General features: G+C 33.1%; 1 protein-coding gene and 1 long non-coding RNA gene across 3 annotated transcripts; both read right to left on the bottom strand.

The window, feature by feature from the left end:
* Nucleotides 1-6,460: 6,460 nt before the first annotated feature.
* Nucleotides 6,461-8,630, bottom strand: LOC114183396 (uncharacterized). The gene is made up of 3 exons (XR_003604357.2): nt 8,116-8,630; nt 7,939-8,018; nt 6,461-6,694 (listed from the first exon to the last, which is right to left on the bottom strand). It is a non-coding gene; the product is annotated as an uncharacterized LOC114183396 (long non-coding RNA).
* A 280-nt stretch (nt 8,631-8,910) lies between these two features.
* Nucleotides 8,911-16,525, bottom strand: LOC114185445 (uncharacterized). 2 transcript variants are annotated; one of them, XM_028073168.2, is made up of 7 exons: nt 16,352-16,525; nt 13,845-14,022; nt 13,477-13,549; nt 10,259-10,508; nt 10,072-10,168; nt 9,484-9,549; nt 8,911-9,378 (listed from the first exon to the last, which is right to left on the bottom strand). In XM_028073168.2, exons 2-7 carry the CDS (start codon nt 13,968-13,970, stop codon nt 9,181-9,183), a joined length of 810 nt encoding a protein of 269 aa, XP_027928969.1. In that variant the 5' UTR covers nt 13,971-14,022; nt 16,352-16,525; the 3' UTR covers nt 8,911-9,180. The 2 variants fall into 2 exon arrangements, with proteins under 2 accessions (XP_027928969.1, XP_027928968.1); XM_028073167.2 differs by having other exon boundaries at nt 13,477-13,557.
* Nucleotides 16,526-17,418: the final 893 nt, after the last annotated feature.

Raw genomic sequence — 17,418 nt, forward strand, 5'->3', positions numbered from 1 at the left:
CATCCTTCCTTAAGAGTTGGTCCAACCTCTCTTCAGAGTACTCAAACACAACCACAATCTCTCCCCCTGCTTGAGTCATATAGCTTGAAGGAGGAGTCATCATCTCTTCACATCAAAACCACCATATTCCTACCACCATCAAGCTTTCGGAAACCACCACCCATTTGGGAGTCTCCACCTTGCTTGAGTCATATAGCTTGGAAGGAGTTATCCAATCACAAATAAAGTTAAAGAAAAAATAAACTTTTGTTTGAAATATTTAGTATAATTAACAAAATAAATAAATAAATTATATTATTAATTTCATGGATAAATTCCATTTATAAGTGAATATTTATTTTAGTTTAGTAAGATTACTTATTGTTTACTATTTCATTTGAATCATATTTATTATTATTTACTATTTTATTGGAATCATATTTATTACTATTTATTATTATTTATTCTTATCGACTTATTTTATTACATAATAATACAACAACTCATATAGAAAAGTTTTGTTTATAGTTCCTTGATTTAAATTTTTTGGGTTAAGTAATGTTTTAGTCCTTGAACTTCGACAATAAATTGGATTAGTTCATGTTTGAAACTTTGATACATTTTGGTCCTGAAACTATAAAAATGAATGGATGTAGTCATTTAAACGTGTTTCATGCTAACATTTGAGTTGTTTACACTATTTAATACGTTCTCGCTGTAAAGTTAGTTGGAAGATGTGTTTAACACATAAAAATTATTTAACATAATTGGGTTATATCCATTTATTTTTAAAGATTGGGACCAAAATGTATCAAAGTTTTGGACATGGAAAAATTTCAATTTCATGTCAAAGTTTAGGGACTAAAAATATATGTAACTCATATTATCTTTTAAAATATTGGTATTCATAAGGAATAATGGATCTTCAACAAATATTTTGTGTAACATCCAAATTTTTCTTAACACCTTTCAAGCCATTTGGTTATAAACAACAATTAATTTCTAGTAAAACCTCTCGAAAACATGATGTTTAAAAAAAGAATTTTTCTTTAAAAATTGAGTCATCTAAAAGTTAACCTATCGTATAATAGTTTAAATCTTGTGTCGTCTAATAGGCTAAAATTGATATTGTTTAATAGACCAAATCTTTAACTCATCCAATGAGTGCAATGAATTTAAGAGTGTTAGTCGTCCAACGCTTAAGTATACAAAAATCATATCCACAATCTTAATTGAGTAACATGAATAAAAAGAAAATTATAAACTATAAGTTTCTAGCCCAGACTCATCCCATTGCCCACTCGTTTATCCTTACTATGCTTTCAGACTTGTTTCCTCTTCTACTCCCATATTAACATGGTCATCGTAGGTGGAAATAATAACCACAAAAAGAAGGTTAAGCTAACATAACAAATATTTCAATCAATGGATTATCAATATCACATACATCACATTCTTCCTCTCCAAGCATCACACTCACTCACTCACTCACTTGTTTAGTATGTATATTTACAAGATTCACTTTCACCCTTAAAATCCTAGATACTCTTAAGAGATTTTGTGTGATCCTTCTAATAACCACAAAATATCATATATATCTTTTCTTACCTTTCTATTTATGTTTCTTAGGAAAATCTTATTATATCTCTTAAATAAAATCTTAAACTTTAATGATAATCCTCTTAATATCTTTTAAGATAAAATAAGAGAAATTACCTTAAAGATAATTCCTACTAATCCTTAAAACTATTCCCATATTATCAAATCTTTTATCTCTTAAGAAATATAAAAATATCCAAATTATACATCAATATTCATCTTATTTCCTATGTAATCTTTCTTTAATTGCTAAATCCTTTCTTTAATAACCAATATCCTCCTCAATAATTATATGAAAGATAATCTTACCATAATCTTTTATGATTCGCCTGACCCGGAAAAATTAAATAAATAAATAAATATTTATTTAATAAATGCAAGGGCGATAATTCCTAAGTTAATAAATATGGAAAGAGAAGACAAGGAGTAATGGTGGCTTAAGTGGTTGAGTGTGTGGAGTGGTGTCGAGAGGGTGTGGGTTTATCAAGGAGAAGGGTTCCAGGTCAGGGGAACTGTCATTTCTTGTTTTAATGATATTATATGCAATTGTTATCTTTCTGACCCCATCAGTACTATGATAATTCCTTTTGGTGTAATGTTTAGAGTTTTCTTCTAAATACGACATACTTATTATTATTATTATTACTATTTTTATTATTATTATTATTATTTTATTTTACTATTATTATTATTATTTTTATTTATTATTATTCTTATTATTTTATTTTACTATTATTATTATTTTTTTTTATTTTTATTATTTTATTATTATTATTATAATAATTATTATTATTATTTCTATTATTGTTATTATTATTATTATTATTATTATTTTATTTTACATGTATTATTACAATTACTATTATGTTTATTATTACTTTTATTTTTATTTTTATTAGTATTAATTTATTATTATTATTATTTTATTATTATTATTATTATTATTATTATTATTATTTTATTTTACTATTACTTTATTATTATTGATATTATTATCATTGTTTTATTTTATTTGTGATTTTATTATTGTTATTATTTTTTATTATTATTGTTTTATTTTATTTTTATTATTAATATTATTATTATTATTATTTTATGGGTTAAATATGTTTTTGGTCCCTCAAGTTTGAGCGAAATTTGGGTTTAGTCCCTCATCAAAATTTTTGACCAATTTAGTCTTTTATCTTCCAAAATGCGTGAATTTAGTCCTTTTAACCAAATTTTGTTAAGTTTATCTGACATTTCAAGCGCATTTCATGATAGTATTTAAATTATTTATACTGTTTGACACATTTTTGCTTCAATGTTAACTTAAATACTATCATAAAATGCGCTCGAAACGTCAGATAAACTTAACAAAATTTGGTTAAAAGGACTAAATTCACGCATTTTGAAAGATGAATGACTAAATTGGTCAAAAGTTTTGATGAGGGACTAATTCCAAATTTCGCTGAAACTTGAGGGACCAAAAACATATTTAACCCTTATTTTATTATTATCATTATCATTATTATTATTTTATTTTAGTATTACTTTATTATTATTGTTATTATTATCATTGTTTTATTTCATTTGTGATTTTATTATTATAACGTCCCATTTAATAAATAAGTTTAATTAAATAAAACATCACATAGAATATAATATAAAGAACAATGCCATGGAGTATAAGTGTCACTCCTTACAGTTATCCAAAATGCTCGGAGAGAAAATTAAGGCACACCATGATGTCATTAACAAAACAAAATGTAATAGTTTTATAGTTGACCAAAATACATAGGCAATAGTGCCTACAGAGAGTACTCGAAGGAATGAGATCCAACCCAAGAAGGGGCTACACTGTAGAGTTTCCATCACCATGATGACCACTAGGGGTTTCCATATCTGCTCACACAAATAAATTGATGATCATCGCAAAAGGAAAAACCACACCCAAAACACACAAACAAACAGAAAGGGTAAGCTAGATTATAAATCAATTTAACATGTTATGGCACACATACACGTAAAACAGATCATAAACATGCAACAAGATAAGCAAATAATCATGTGATAACAAACAATAGGAGGGGTATACATTCAACATTAAGTGAACGTAGGGTGCAGGTCTAGAGTTTCACGAATGCAATGTGTATTTGTGGGTTGCATAGTTTCCTTTGACTAACCATGATCTTAAGGTGCCAACACTATTATAACTTGGGTGAGACGTAGCATGGCATTGTTGTCTCTCTTTCTTCACTTTCTCGTATACCCTTGTGTCAGGCTATCAAAGGAGGGAAGGTTTTTTTTTGTGTGTGTTTATTTTGGCTTTATGTGTGTATGAGTGGAGTAGTATTGGGACCCACAATAATTAGGATTGTTATATAATATTTTAAGGCTTTGGAGGGGCCACAACATGCTTGTTTTTGTTTCTTACTTTACGTGTGGTGCACACCCAAGGCTAAGCTCTAACTTTTGTTTTTATTAGTCATTAAGACAACTTTTAGTATTAATGGGACGTGAGCATGTTGTGGGCAACCGTGTTTTCTTCCTTTTGGATTAGTGGTTTTGCTTGTCAAGATCCTTTTGGTTGAAAGAAAAATAATAGCACCACCAAAACTTCATCTGGGGTCGGGGTGGAGAGAAACTAAATTGTCATGCTATAACATTTTCTCTTACTTAGGTTGAGGCTAGCTTTCAGTTCTTGTAGTTACAACATCCCAAGTGATTAGATGCAACTAAGTTTGGGGTTATAGTTGTGTTCCCCTTTTTTTTTTGGCAACCACAATTTCTATGGGTACTTAAAGGTGTTTCGGTGTAGTGCCACGTTCCTAACGTTCTCTTTCTTTTGGTGAATAAGGTATTGTGATCAATTGCGAAGATTTGCTCTGTGAAGTGGATAATGCATAAATTTGGAATCTTTGCTAAATTCTACATGTTTGAGTGTCTTTAAATTGACCAAAGTATGTGCAATTATGTTGTTTCTCGTATTTTTCATGCAACAGGGACCGTCAGGTGGTAGTTTCCTAGTGCTAGGCGCTAGGTCTCTAGTTATTGGTTTCGTTGGGCGCCAAGCTCTAGTCGCTGGACGACTAAGTTTTTTCTGGTCCACGTAGTTTTTGTAAAGGGTGTGACAATTAAAAACAAATTAGACTCTTCCTTCTTCTTTTTTACTTTTAATACTAGAAAGTCTTAAGAAAAATTATTACACTTGCTTTTTCTCTTCTTTTTTCTATCATATTTTTTATTTATTTTTTGAGAACAAACTTATTTGTCTGGACGAAATTGGGTGATGACCTATATGCAATGTGATCCAAAACTATTTCTCAAAATTTATTTTGAAAGCATGGCCTAAACCATTGGCCTAATTGAAAACTATCTAGAAGATCTCTATCATATCTCGACCTCCTTATTCCTATGAAAATATTATTTGAGGCCCATCTAGCCCATTGATTATCACTCAATTATTTATTTCTTTATTTTTTAATTTTATTTTTTAATAATTTATACATTGCATTTAATTTTTCTACTTTTAAATAAAACTATAAATCATCAATTGCTAATTTATAAATTTTAAACAACAAAATGATAATCAAATTAATTTATTTAATAATATAATTATACATTTTTCAATATTTCAAAAAATTACATCAATTACTAACTTAAAAATTAACTTATTATAATTATTACGTATAATTTTCTTTTGTACTTCTTTTCCTATTTTTTTTTTTAAATTAAAAACTAAAAAAAAGATACCTCAGAATTCAGTTTCTCCAAAATCGAATTTTCACGATATTCCGGCAACACATGTAAAATAAAAGGCCAGAATTCAGTTATAGAAATCGAATTCTGACCAAAAACCAAAACTGTGCTATAATATAAAGAAGAGTTTGCTACCCAGAGAAATTAAAAACGAAACTGTGCTACTGCGAAAAACAAATATATATATATATATATATATATATATATATATATATATATATATATATATATATATATATATATAATATACGAATGCACCTGCATGGTCTCGGGAGGTACATGTACGAATCATGATGAGGTGGTTTTGATAAAAAAGATGAAAATTGAGAATTGGTCTTATACACTAAATTATTGGATTAGACACTAATCATACACTAATCCTACCCATAAACAATTTTAACTATATGCGATGTTATTTAATAGACGAAATAAAATAATGTTTAGAAGGATACAAATATCTAGCCTTGTGCATCGAAGTGTGTTCCTCAATCATTAACAATATCTTGAACTTGTCGGTCTCCATTATCTCTTCATGCTAGTTTCCCTTTATAAAATTTTATTTGTCCATTGCTGTTCCTTTATTTGACTTTCCTTATTTAATAATATCAATAAATAATTAATAATGTGATTTTTTTATACATTTCCTACTATTTTTATTCTTATAAAATGAACTTTACTAATTCATTTATATATAAAAGAACTACCCACAACAAATACTAGTTAATGTGAAGAAGAAGAAAAATTACATGTGCTTTTATTATATAATTATAATATTTTTAAAATTAATAAAAGATTCAATTTTCTATAAGTTTTTTTAATAAATAATTTTTAAACATAAGTATGTTTTATTATTGTGAAAAAATGTACACATAAAACAAAATCATGTGTTTTTCACACCTAATAATAATAAAAGGAAAAAGATAATAATTTATATCAATAATAAATAAAGTACACACTACTCATTTCATTTTTCTAAACAATATCCAAATCATATATTACATTTTTGTGTTTTTTACAAAATTGTTTATTATTTGCATTATTAAAGGCAACCTACATAGGTGTCTTTTGTAACGTCCCATTTAAAATATAATATAATTAAATGAAACATTACACAAAATAGTAATAGAAACAAGGTCTTAGAGTAAAGCCGCTACTCCTTATACTTATCCAACGAAAACATAATTGAACTAGGACACACCATGATGCCAATAGACAAGCGAAGAAAAGGGTCAATAGTAATTTAAAATATAACCCAGAAGCAAGACACTACATGGGCCATAGCCCTAGAGAAAAGCCCAAATAAACGGAAATGCAGTCCAAACAGACTATGCAGCGGAACCTCTATCACCCTAATGATCACGGGAAGTTCTCACATCTGCTCACATCAACAAGTTGATGATCATCAAAAAAAGAGAAAACCACACAACAAAACATACAACAAACAAAATGGTAAGCTAGAGTAGAAAACAATTTATCATACAGTTACATACAATTTCATAGTCTAAGATGCATGTCAACCAATAATGTTATGAATTTTCAAACAATACACTAAGACTCAAACACGACTCATCCGGATACATATAATTAGTCGGATTCAGCGGATGCTTGCACTTGTGGTGGACTTCCCTGCTCTACCGAGCTAATTGTTACAATGTCTCATCCCCCACACACATGGTTAGCCCTTAATGAGTTCCAGGCCTCCTACTACTCTCACCACTAGAGTCAGTACACTCTATGTGAGACTAACTGACTCTTTAGAGTGTCAGGATGCAACCTTACCTTGAATCCTTACTAAATTATATAGATGGGGCACCACCATGAACTCCCACTAATAGGGGTCATGGAATTACGTCCAGACTAATTGAGGCACCACCATGAGGTCTCACCTAGAGGCTCATGGAATTACACCCTAACCAATGAGGCACCACCACGAAACTATCATGAAATTACGTCCTAACCACATACAAATCATGTTTCACCAACCAAATAGGTACTTATCATGTATACCAATCTCATGCCAAACTTTATAATCAACCCTCATCCATATTCCATACCAAACTCATTATTTTTAATCCATGAATCAATCCCATACATGCACCTTACTCATTCCATACTTTGAACATATTAATTCACCCAAACATGTGGCAAACATACAAGGACAAAGAAGAACACAAAACAATACACACTCTCGCCCAACTCCTCGCTCAGGCAGAAAGGTCTCGCTTAGGCGAGAGGGTCTCTCGCTCAGGCGAGCTCCTTTCTCCTAGGCGAGAACTCGAAAAGGGGAACAGTGGCTTCCTACGATGTCTCGCTTAGGTGAGCCCTCCTCGCCTGAGCGAGACTGCACCTCGCTCAAAACGGAGACTCGTCGCTTAAGCGACAACTCGAGTAGGAAACTTGGGCGAACCTCCATTAGTCTCGCCTAGGCGAGACGTACTCGCTTGGGCGAGAAAACCAATGCTCACCATTGTTCTCTCGTGCAACAGTCCAACAAATGCACCCAAACAATTCAATAAGGCATTCCAGCAGCTCACATTCACACATAGTCCATTCAATATGAAACAAACGAAAAAACAAGTAGATTTCACGGAATATACAAAAGGCTTTAGCTTCCCTTACCTGAAAAGAGCTAGCAAACTACTTCAACACTAAGCCCATAACCGGAGCAGCTCCAAGAGCAAATTTAAGAGCTGGAAATACTGACCAGACAGAAAACAAATTTAAACTCGTGAATCTTTGTCGGCCCACGAGAAATAGAGTGGAAGAAAAAAGTATAAGGGCTAGAGGTCAACTTACGTGAAGTAGAACAAGCTTGAGCAAACTTGACATTAGCAGAGATCAAACCCTAGCAGAGGAACGACCGCAACTCTAAGAAAATGGAAGACTGTTTTCTGAAAGTGAGAAGAATGAGTAGGGTTAGGGCAGTTTAGGGTCCTTGGTCCCTTTTGGGCCAGCCCTAGGCCCAACTCATTTAGGACAACCCTTTAAAATGAAGGCAGAAATGTAAGTGAGCCTTATATATTTCTTAAACAGCAGTTCAATGACTTTTTCTTCTTGCGTCGTCGCCATTATTTCTTCTTATACATGCATATTATAGAGATGGACTAAAATATCCTCCTTCACTACATCTCATCCCACAGTTGTTGTCATTGCTATCGCTGCTGTCATCATCATCGTCTATTGTCATTGTAACCCTGTTCTTCACTGCAGAGGAAGGGAGAGGGAACACATTGCAAAATAAAGCTCACTCTAAAACACATTTTATGTATTCTGAATGCTTATTTTAAGAAAACCTTTTCCAGAAAATATCACATGTTCTGAAAAACGTGTTTTTGAAAATTGTTCTAAAAAACTCATTTTATGTGTTTCAAAAGGTTAATTCCGAAAATCCTATTTTGAAAATGTTCTTTCAAAAATCCTATTATGGAATTAAATAAAATAAAGTATTTTCAAAATTATAAGGGTGCAACTGGAAATTAGGGGTGTGCCAAAAGAAAAACCTAAACAGTTAGTCTTACTTTTTTTTCTTTTCAAACAATATTTTTTATTATTTTATTTGATAAAACAAATACAACAATGCAATAGAAGACATGTGGACAATCATCACGCCTGTGTGTTTATATTATTAATAATAATATTTCACGAAGTAATCTCTACACAGCTTTGGTGAACTCGTACAAGCATTGGGTCTGGTCTACAACTAGTAAGGTATAAAATAACGAAGTCACATTTACATCTCCCTCGTAAATATTTATGATCAAGTTGTCCCCAAAGCAAGAAAACCCATCATTTTATATAAGAATTCCATGCACCTCAATATTTCAGGAAATCGCATGCTCTTTCTTTAGAATGCACGTATAATTACTGTCCATCAGGAATTTTGCATATTGCATATGCTTTCTTGCCAATCTTACATTCAATACCTTTGAATTTACAGCTAAAAATACTCTTCTCGAAAGATTTTCCCACAGCGAACTTCATTTCCTCGTCGACAACTTTCTTCAGTGAATGGGAAATGTCACCCAGTGCCCATGCTAAGGATATGTGCGGACGAGGATCCTGTAATGAGTAGTTCAAGTTCAAATACTAGAAGAAAAACAGGGATAAGACAGTAGTTATGATGCAGTGGTTGTGGTGGCAGTATTACTCAATAAAATTACTAACCTTGTAAAACTCAGGAAGATTATGAAGTCTGTAAACTGTATTGACTGCTTCAATTTGCTTTGTAATCTGCAATTAATTGGAAAGAAAAAGCACATTTCACATTAATTGATAAACTAGAGGGCGAGAATGAATTGGCCTTAAGATTAAACAGTGAGAAAATAGCAGTCTTTTCAGATATTAACTCTACTTTCCAGATGTTCTCTCATCTTATCTCTAGTCTTTTTTTCCAATTCTGTGTGATTTTCCATGCAAGACCAAAAGAATGTACGAGACTTTTGAAAATTTACAATTCAATCTTTATTTAATTCCGTTTCACATGTCACTCTAATGGTTTAATTCAGTTTCAAATGCAATTTTCCAAACTTCCCAAAGTTCTACTACGAATAAAATGATTTCCGTTACCAAGAGAGCATTAATATGTTTTAAATCAGCAGCTTTATAGTCAACCAACCAAGATACAAGTATTAAGCCACTATCAACACACATTTAAGCGACAAATGCAATGCATAACCCCAACTTGAATATGATTAAGAATAACACAAGTAACAGGGGCATGCGAAAAAAGAAAAGTAAGGCTAGAAATGATACCTCTATCAACCCTCCTTGAACAACTTCTACTGAGATAAAGGTGCGAGTGTGATCATCATTAACAAAAACCTCCCACTTGTTAAAGTCTATCCAAAACCTACTTAAATGGAAAAAAATAAGGAAAACATGTGGAAACAAAAATAATGTCCCATTTTCACAAGTGAAAAATAGAAGAAATAAAACTGACTGGCGCTGAATTTGAAGCTTCTGTTTCAGCATTGAGACCACTGAGTCAATCTGGTGCACTCGTATTGGAACAGTTCTTCCCAAACTTATATGAAATTCTCTTCCTAAGGCCACTTGTTCGAGCTTCTCATCATTTTGGCAGAGGACGTTTAAAGGGACATCAACATCAACAGCATTAAGATTTGGTTCCCGAGATGAAACTTTTCTCAAGAAAGCAGATAGTTCTTTCTTCGATGGAGATGAAATGTTAACTGTACAAAAAAACTGCACCTTGTATAACTTATCATGAAAAACTTTTGAACAAATTTACTGGCATGGTGAAGTCTATTAGAGATATATGAGGAAAGAAATCAACGACGTACTGGTAAGGGAACAAGAAAATATAAAATATCCTTGCATGTACTGCTTGAGCACGATCTAAAGATTAGGAGGGAAAAAACCTTTTGAATAAAGTAACTTCAAATCATAAGTGAAACTTAGAATGCCCTGTTCAATATTAATATCACTTTTCACAACTAACTCTTGCAGGTGATCTGATTCCTACGGCATGAAACTTCTAGAGTTCAAGGGCAAAAAGTTCATACATAGACTATAGTGTAATTGCTCAAACAATTTCATTGGGATCCTCTACCGCACAAACGAAGAAAATAATAATAGAGTAACTCGCAAAAGAAACAACTAGAAGATTAACAAGGAAGGACAAGGAAGAGCCCTATGAAAAAAATAGGGTTAACTATGTTTTGGTCCCTAAACTATAATGCAATTTTGGTTTTAGTCCCTATTTCAAAGTTTGATCATGTTAGATCCCCGTCCTTAAGAAATGCATGGATTCAGTCCTTAATACCTAACGATGTTAATTTTTTTTACGTAGCATACGGGGCACCATGTCACCCCTCTATTTTTGGACACGTATCGCATTTTTAATTACATGTGACCCAGGCCCAAACCCTTCCCCATTCAAACACATTGGCTACCCTTCCCCTAGCAGCTGGCCACCCTTCATCCACTGGCGGCGATGCTAGTCGTCACCAGAAGCCTCGCTCGTGATGACAACCACGACCAGAAGCCGCTCTGCCAACACGACAATCATTTTCCTCCACTCGAGTATTGCTTCTTCTCATCCATTCTTCAAATTGGGAAACTGTTGTCATCGTCGGTCGAATGCCACCACCGAAGCACTAGCACAAACCCAAAATGGGTTTGTGCAATTCAGGGACGCCGCTGGTTACCACCGTGATGCCACAACTGCCACTGGTCTCCTCCACCAACCCTTTCTCTTTTAGACCTTATTTCTTTGTTCAAGGTGAGTACTTTGTTGAACAAACACATAGAAATGGGAAGCAAAATACAGAGATGGGTGAGAGGAGGTGTTACCTTGAATATATTTTTTATTTTCTTTGAATTGATTGCTTGTTGGGAATGAGCCTTGTTCAGTGTTGGAATGGGATTGGTGAATGGAGAAGAGGAGAGAATAGCATGGAAGACTATTGAAAGTGTTATGTGGTTCTGTGGGTTATTTTTTGTGTTGGTGAAGATTGAGATGTGTATAGAGTGGTGATGTTAGTGATTGGATGAAGTACCGAAAATGAAAATGGGTGGAGATGGTGGCACTATTTTCTTTGCATGAGTGGTGATAAGTAGTGCGTGTGGGTTCCTATGTTGATTGTTTTTGTCATTGTGGGTTCTTGTGTTGATTGTTTTTGTGATTGTGGGTTCGATTGATTTTGTGATTGTGGGCCTCTGTTGGGTGAACTAGAGGTGCTGGAAAATTGGAGGTGGAAGATGAATGCACTGGGGAAGAGTTTGGATGATGGAGCATGGGGAGATGTTGAAGAAGTGGGGTGATGTTGGGTGATGAAGACAATGTTATCGATATTGGATAATAGAAAATATTGGCAATCCAAAAATCCTTTATAAAGTTATAACCAAAACCATATCGGGTTATAGCGGAAAGTATAACTTTTAAAAAATAATTATAGTGAAAGCAGAGAAGAAAATACAAAAAAAAAAAATAGAGTTGACAGTGGTGGCGGGCGGTGGTGGTGGGCAGTGGCAACCAGTGGCGACATTTGTGGCTGTTGGTTGTAGTAACTAAGGCCAAAGTGAAAAGAATAAGAGAGGAGATGTTTTGAACAATATTTTACTGTAGTGTAAAAGAATAAGAGAGGAGTTGTAGTAACATGTAAAAGAATAAGATAGGAGGGTTCTCTGTAATAGGGTTTCGATTAAATAATGTTAGTAGGCCTGACCCAAATTTTGACCTTATGTATTAAACATTCAGAAAACACATAGAAGGATGAAATTAGGGTTTATGTGTGCTACCACTCATTCAACCTATCTGTCAGAGTCTTTAGAGGACACACGAGAGCAAAGTATGATGGTAGTTAATAGTTTAATTGTCCTTATGATTCTTGTAGGTTACATTTTCTCCCTCTATATTTGCTCTTAGTTAGAATTTACCTATTGCTTGGGGATAAGGTCTCGGAGAAATTTATAATAGATCAATTTTGAATTTAATTGTGATTTATTTTTCAAAAGTTTTAGTGATTGTTTTCTGTTCAGGGCCATGCTTATTCCAAAAATTCATTTAAATCTTGAAAGCAGTTAGTAGCATTGAAATTAAGTAAAGGTTACATATGAGGATTGAAGAATCCTTTTGGAAGGAGGAAAAGATGAAAGTAACAACCTAAGCAAAAGAGATAGAAGTTAAGATGATTTTTGAGGAATTGGTCAACAAACTTTTGCCTTCGAGTGATATTGGACTAGGAAGTAAGCTTCTCAAAGATTTGCTCAACAACACATCCTTGCTAAGTGAAATATGGACAATGTGCCAGATTAGAAAAGCACTCAAGAAAAAATATTTTGCGGTGCAATTGTTTGGAAGTGGGTCAGAGTGCTAAAACTCATGAGATAACACTATCCATTGTTAACAACTCTCTCCTAACACACACTTCTACCTTCATTTCTTTTTAGACTTTGACGTTTCTCATGGGAATGAATACCTAATCTCTCCATTGTTTAAGTTGGATGTTACTCTTAGAAAGTAAGTAATAGGCCTAAGTGCAATTTAAATCTAAATGTGGGGCATCCTAATGTACATAGACAGATCAATACGGAGTAAATTCATAAAAATCACTGCAACAGCAAAACCATCACATGGAAAACATAGAACGGTTTGTTTACACAGACAAATTCTTCTAAAGATCATAATTATCTTACTTGGTATGTAGATATGCAAGGCATAGTTACCATCAACATGAGGGAAGCTTCTAACCCTTGTTGCCTGACCTATCTGCAGATCTAAAGGCCATTTACCATAAAAACCATGAACAGTTGTACAAAAGAAACATAGCATACCAGCACATAATAAGAAATGAATTTGGTTACAATAACACTTCCAACATAAGAAATAAAATTTTATGAATTCAGAAAAAAAATTGTAAAATCAACTAACATTTTGAGGTTGGTAAAATTTGTGATTCTTGTTATTTCCTAATGGATCACCTAAACATATCCATTAAGATAAAGGCTTCATTCTCTTTTTTCCTTCTAGTAATGTAAATAAAATCATCTAAAACTTAGAATACCAAGAAATGTTGACGGGTCAAGGAGAGAGATAGGAGGTGGTGGCAAAGATGTGAACACTGCTGAGGGCGGAGAAGTTGGAGCTGACGGTACAGATTCAGAATCTGAATCAGAAGATCCATCCCCATAACATGATTTCAGTGCCTCCATTTGTCAGTCTACACTCTAACATACAGAGATCTGCACATAAAACGGATAACATTTATGGTACCTCAAAACAAATATAATAATCAAGGAATGATTAAAATCTTCAGAAAGCAATCCCTGTACGTTTATGCAATTATATAGCTCAATTATAAGAAGCAAAAATAGATTTCTCTCTCATTTAATTTGCTACTTCATCCTTTATTTACTTATTCTTTGATTAATTTGCAATGATAAATGTACCGTAGTTGGATGCTGAATGAGATTACTTACAAAATAATATTTTTAAAGGATTGCACATTCAGGACTTGGAATGGGATTTCATTATGTTTAACTGGTAAAGCTCAAGCGAAAACCATTAAGCATGACACACAGTTAGTAATGGAACAAAACACTAAGCAAGTTTCACCATAACTGATACGGACAAAGAATTGGAAGGACATATTAGGAAGATTCAAAATGCTTATGAGAGGAAGAAGTGGAAACCCATTTCATGGGGACCACAAGCACACGCACACTGATTTTCCTGATAACAGAATTGCCTACTTGTTAGGGGGAAGGAATGTAGAGAATCTTTTATGTTTCAGAGAGAGAATAGGGAGTATAAGGGTAGTATTACGTGATCGCTTGGGGAGGCTGGTTTTGGGTGGGAGAAAACTGATTTTGGGCTGGGATTTGGCAATAGGACTAACGTTGTCTTTGTTACTTTGTTTTTTTGTTGAAATAATACAAGGGATTCCCTTTCATTACTTTTGTATATTTTTGGATACCTATCAATTGGTATCAGAACACTCGATTCTGGGAGTGATGGTACTTATGTGAAATGCGATGGAGAAGCGCATTGATGGCCTTGAACAGCAGCTCATTGAATTGAAAAAACTTGATCATCTCTCACAACAGGTCTTGCAGTGGCAGACCTCACAGACAATGTTTGCACCGGAATGAAATGTGAACGATGCTGTAGATGGTGAAGTTGAGAGTGAAGACAGCTCGAGTTCCACCACATGAAGCACTAGGTGTGATTCGTCATGAGATTTTGGGGGATGTAAGCTCAAGATACCCATATTTCGTGGTGACAACAGCCATGGATCGATTGACCGCGCTAAACAATATTGCAAATTGAACATGGTGGACAAGGAAGAAAAGCTTGACACTGTGGTAATCACATTGGAGGATAAGGCGCTGATTTGGTATGAGTGGTGGGAAGAATAGAGTCAGGAACTCAATTGGGAGGAATTTAAGAGTGCATTTATGCGACGTTTGCAATCGGGTTTGGTACAAGGGATTCCCTTTCATTACCTTTCTGTATTTTTTAACATATTAGATGGAATATAATTTAACATATTAGATGGAAAGATCCTCTAAAGATCTTCCCCTATTCATGATACAGTTTCAAAATCTGTCGATGATCAAAATTGCCTTATATCACCTCATATTGAGAGAAATTAGAAACCTTAAACTTAGTTTCAAGAATCACTGAATTAACCAAAATAAACACGAATTTCATCACCAGAAAAAGCAGAATCGTGCTAGATATTTTATCAAGCACGTGACCTACAAGCTCAAACTACACTAGAAATAAAAAAAAAAAAAACTCAATCTAAAACAAAACCAAAGGACACCTAAAATATTCAATGCATTGAAAAAGAAAACTGAAGCAAAATCTTATTTCAGAGTTCACTAAAAATAATATATATACATGTGTGCGGCCATTTATAAATATAAAGTAGACAAAGAAAACAATTTTTCAGACACAAAAGGAAAAAATGAAGAAAGCTAGCATTACAAAAGTCTAGCTTTAACTGATGTTACTATGGAGCACTGTTAAAAAAATCTACCAAGGTCACTCATTGACTAGGTCGAGGAACTGTCCGGTGCTTTAAATATTGGAGCTTGCATCTTATACAATTTTTGGCTATAGTGAAGGCCAATTAAAGTAGAAGCACGAATAACATTGAAATATAGAAAATTTTAGTCGAAAGTAAGCATAAGAATGCTAATTTTGACTATGAAGAAGAAGCAAATACAAGATATTGAACAAATGAAGAAATGATAATAACAATTGGGAAATTGGTTCCTAATAATTGTTTAATCTAAAACAAACACAGCGTATTAAACGGCGAACGAAAACAGTAGAGCATGTTAAAATTGCATTATTGTGAACGGCGTTTTTCATTTTCTATATCAATTTTCAGCTACAGAGCATCAGTTAGATTAATTGTTCATTAAAAAAGGTATCTCTCAGTTACGAAGAATATGCCTAAGGTTTTTCTGCAGTTTGGAGCACGGCTATGTTATATTCATTTAATTTATATCGAACAAAATTTAAAACATGAACAAGCAGGTGAAGAGAGAAAAAGGTTACCTCAAAGTTTTGTGTTATGGTGAACCGGCCACGTCCACCACTGTCATCAGGTTCACGATGGAGAAGAAAGGGGAGAAAGGTTAACGACAGAGAAGGGTTCCAATGTTGTTGTCTTTCTCAACGTCTGTGAGCTTGGGACTATGTTATGCTTTAACTTTTAACGAGCCAACAGGACTCGCAAAATTCTGGGAAAATATTAAAATGTAACATTTCACTTAGGTTAATTTAATAAATCTAATAAAAACAAAAAACAAAATTAACAATTTTTTAAGTTATGAACGAAATTATGAAATTTAATTAAAAATGTTAATTAATAATTATCTAATATTCAATTTTAAAAATAAAATAGTATATATTTTTCAAAAATGTATAGTAATTGTACTATGTGGCCAATAGTAAGGTTCAACGAGATCTATTATGCAAATAACATATTCTAAGATACGCTCATACAAACAAATATTTTTATATTAATAATAATTATGACAAATATATTATTTAATATCATATATTATTAAATATATGATACATGAGGTATGTTATCACATTATTATTAATATTATTTAATTAAGATAAGTCTTTATTTTATTAATATTATTCGATATCATATTACCAGTTTTATCATTTGGATTTCTGGTCCTAAAATCTTATAAATACAACTAATGTCCCTCAAGAAAAACACACTCTTATACAACTAGTGTTACCACTACACCGCACAATCATCAACAAAGGAAACATTGTTCCAGCTAGCCTATGGCACTGATGCCATGATACCAGTAACGCTTGACGAGGCTTCCTACCGTCGACAACACTTTGACAAAGTACATAACGCAGAAAATCTCAAAGCTGAGCTGGACCACAAACATGAGGTCCAAGAAGAAGCCTGCATAAGAGAGGCAACAACAAAGCAATATGCAGTACACACTATAATACTCAAGTTTGAGAGAGATCCTTCAAGAAAGGAGACATGGTCTGGAGAATGTTCAACAATGCCAACAAAAACAAAACTAAAGGCAAGAATGGCGCTTACAAACTAAAGGAGCTCAGAGGAAAGCTCGTCCCCAAAATGT

Source organism: Vigna unguiculata, chromosome 5 (genome assembly GCF_037176805.1).
Source record: "Vigna unguiculata cultivar grain cowpea cultivar isolate G323 ecotype 2 chromosome 5, ASM3717680v1, whole genome shotgun sequence".
Classification (NCBI taxonomy): Eukaryota; Viridiplantae; Streptophyta; class Magnoliopsida; order Fabales; family Fabaceae; genus Vigna; species Vigna unguiculata.

Coding starts and splice junctions, on each gene's coding strand:
- LOC114185445 (XM_028073167.2), bottom strand. CDS start 13,992: ATGGAGGCACTGAAATCATGTTATGGGGATGGATCTTCTGATTCAGAT. Junction 10,169..10,258: donor AAGCTTCAAATTCAGCGCCA/GTCAGTTTTATT, acceptor CCATTTAAGTAG/GTTTTGGATAGACTTTAACA. Junction 9,379..9,483: donor ATCTTCCTGAGTTTTACAAG/GTTAGTAATTTT, acceptor TACTCATTACAG/GATCCTCGTCCGCACATATC.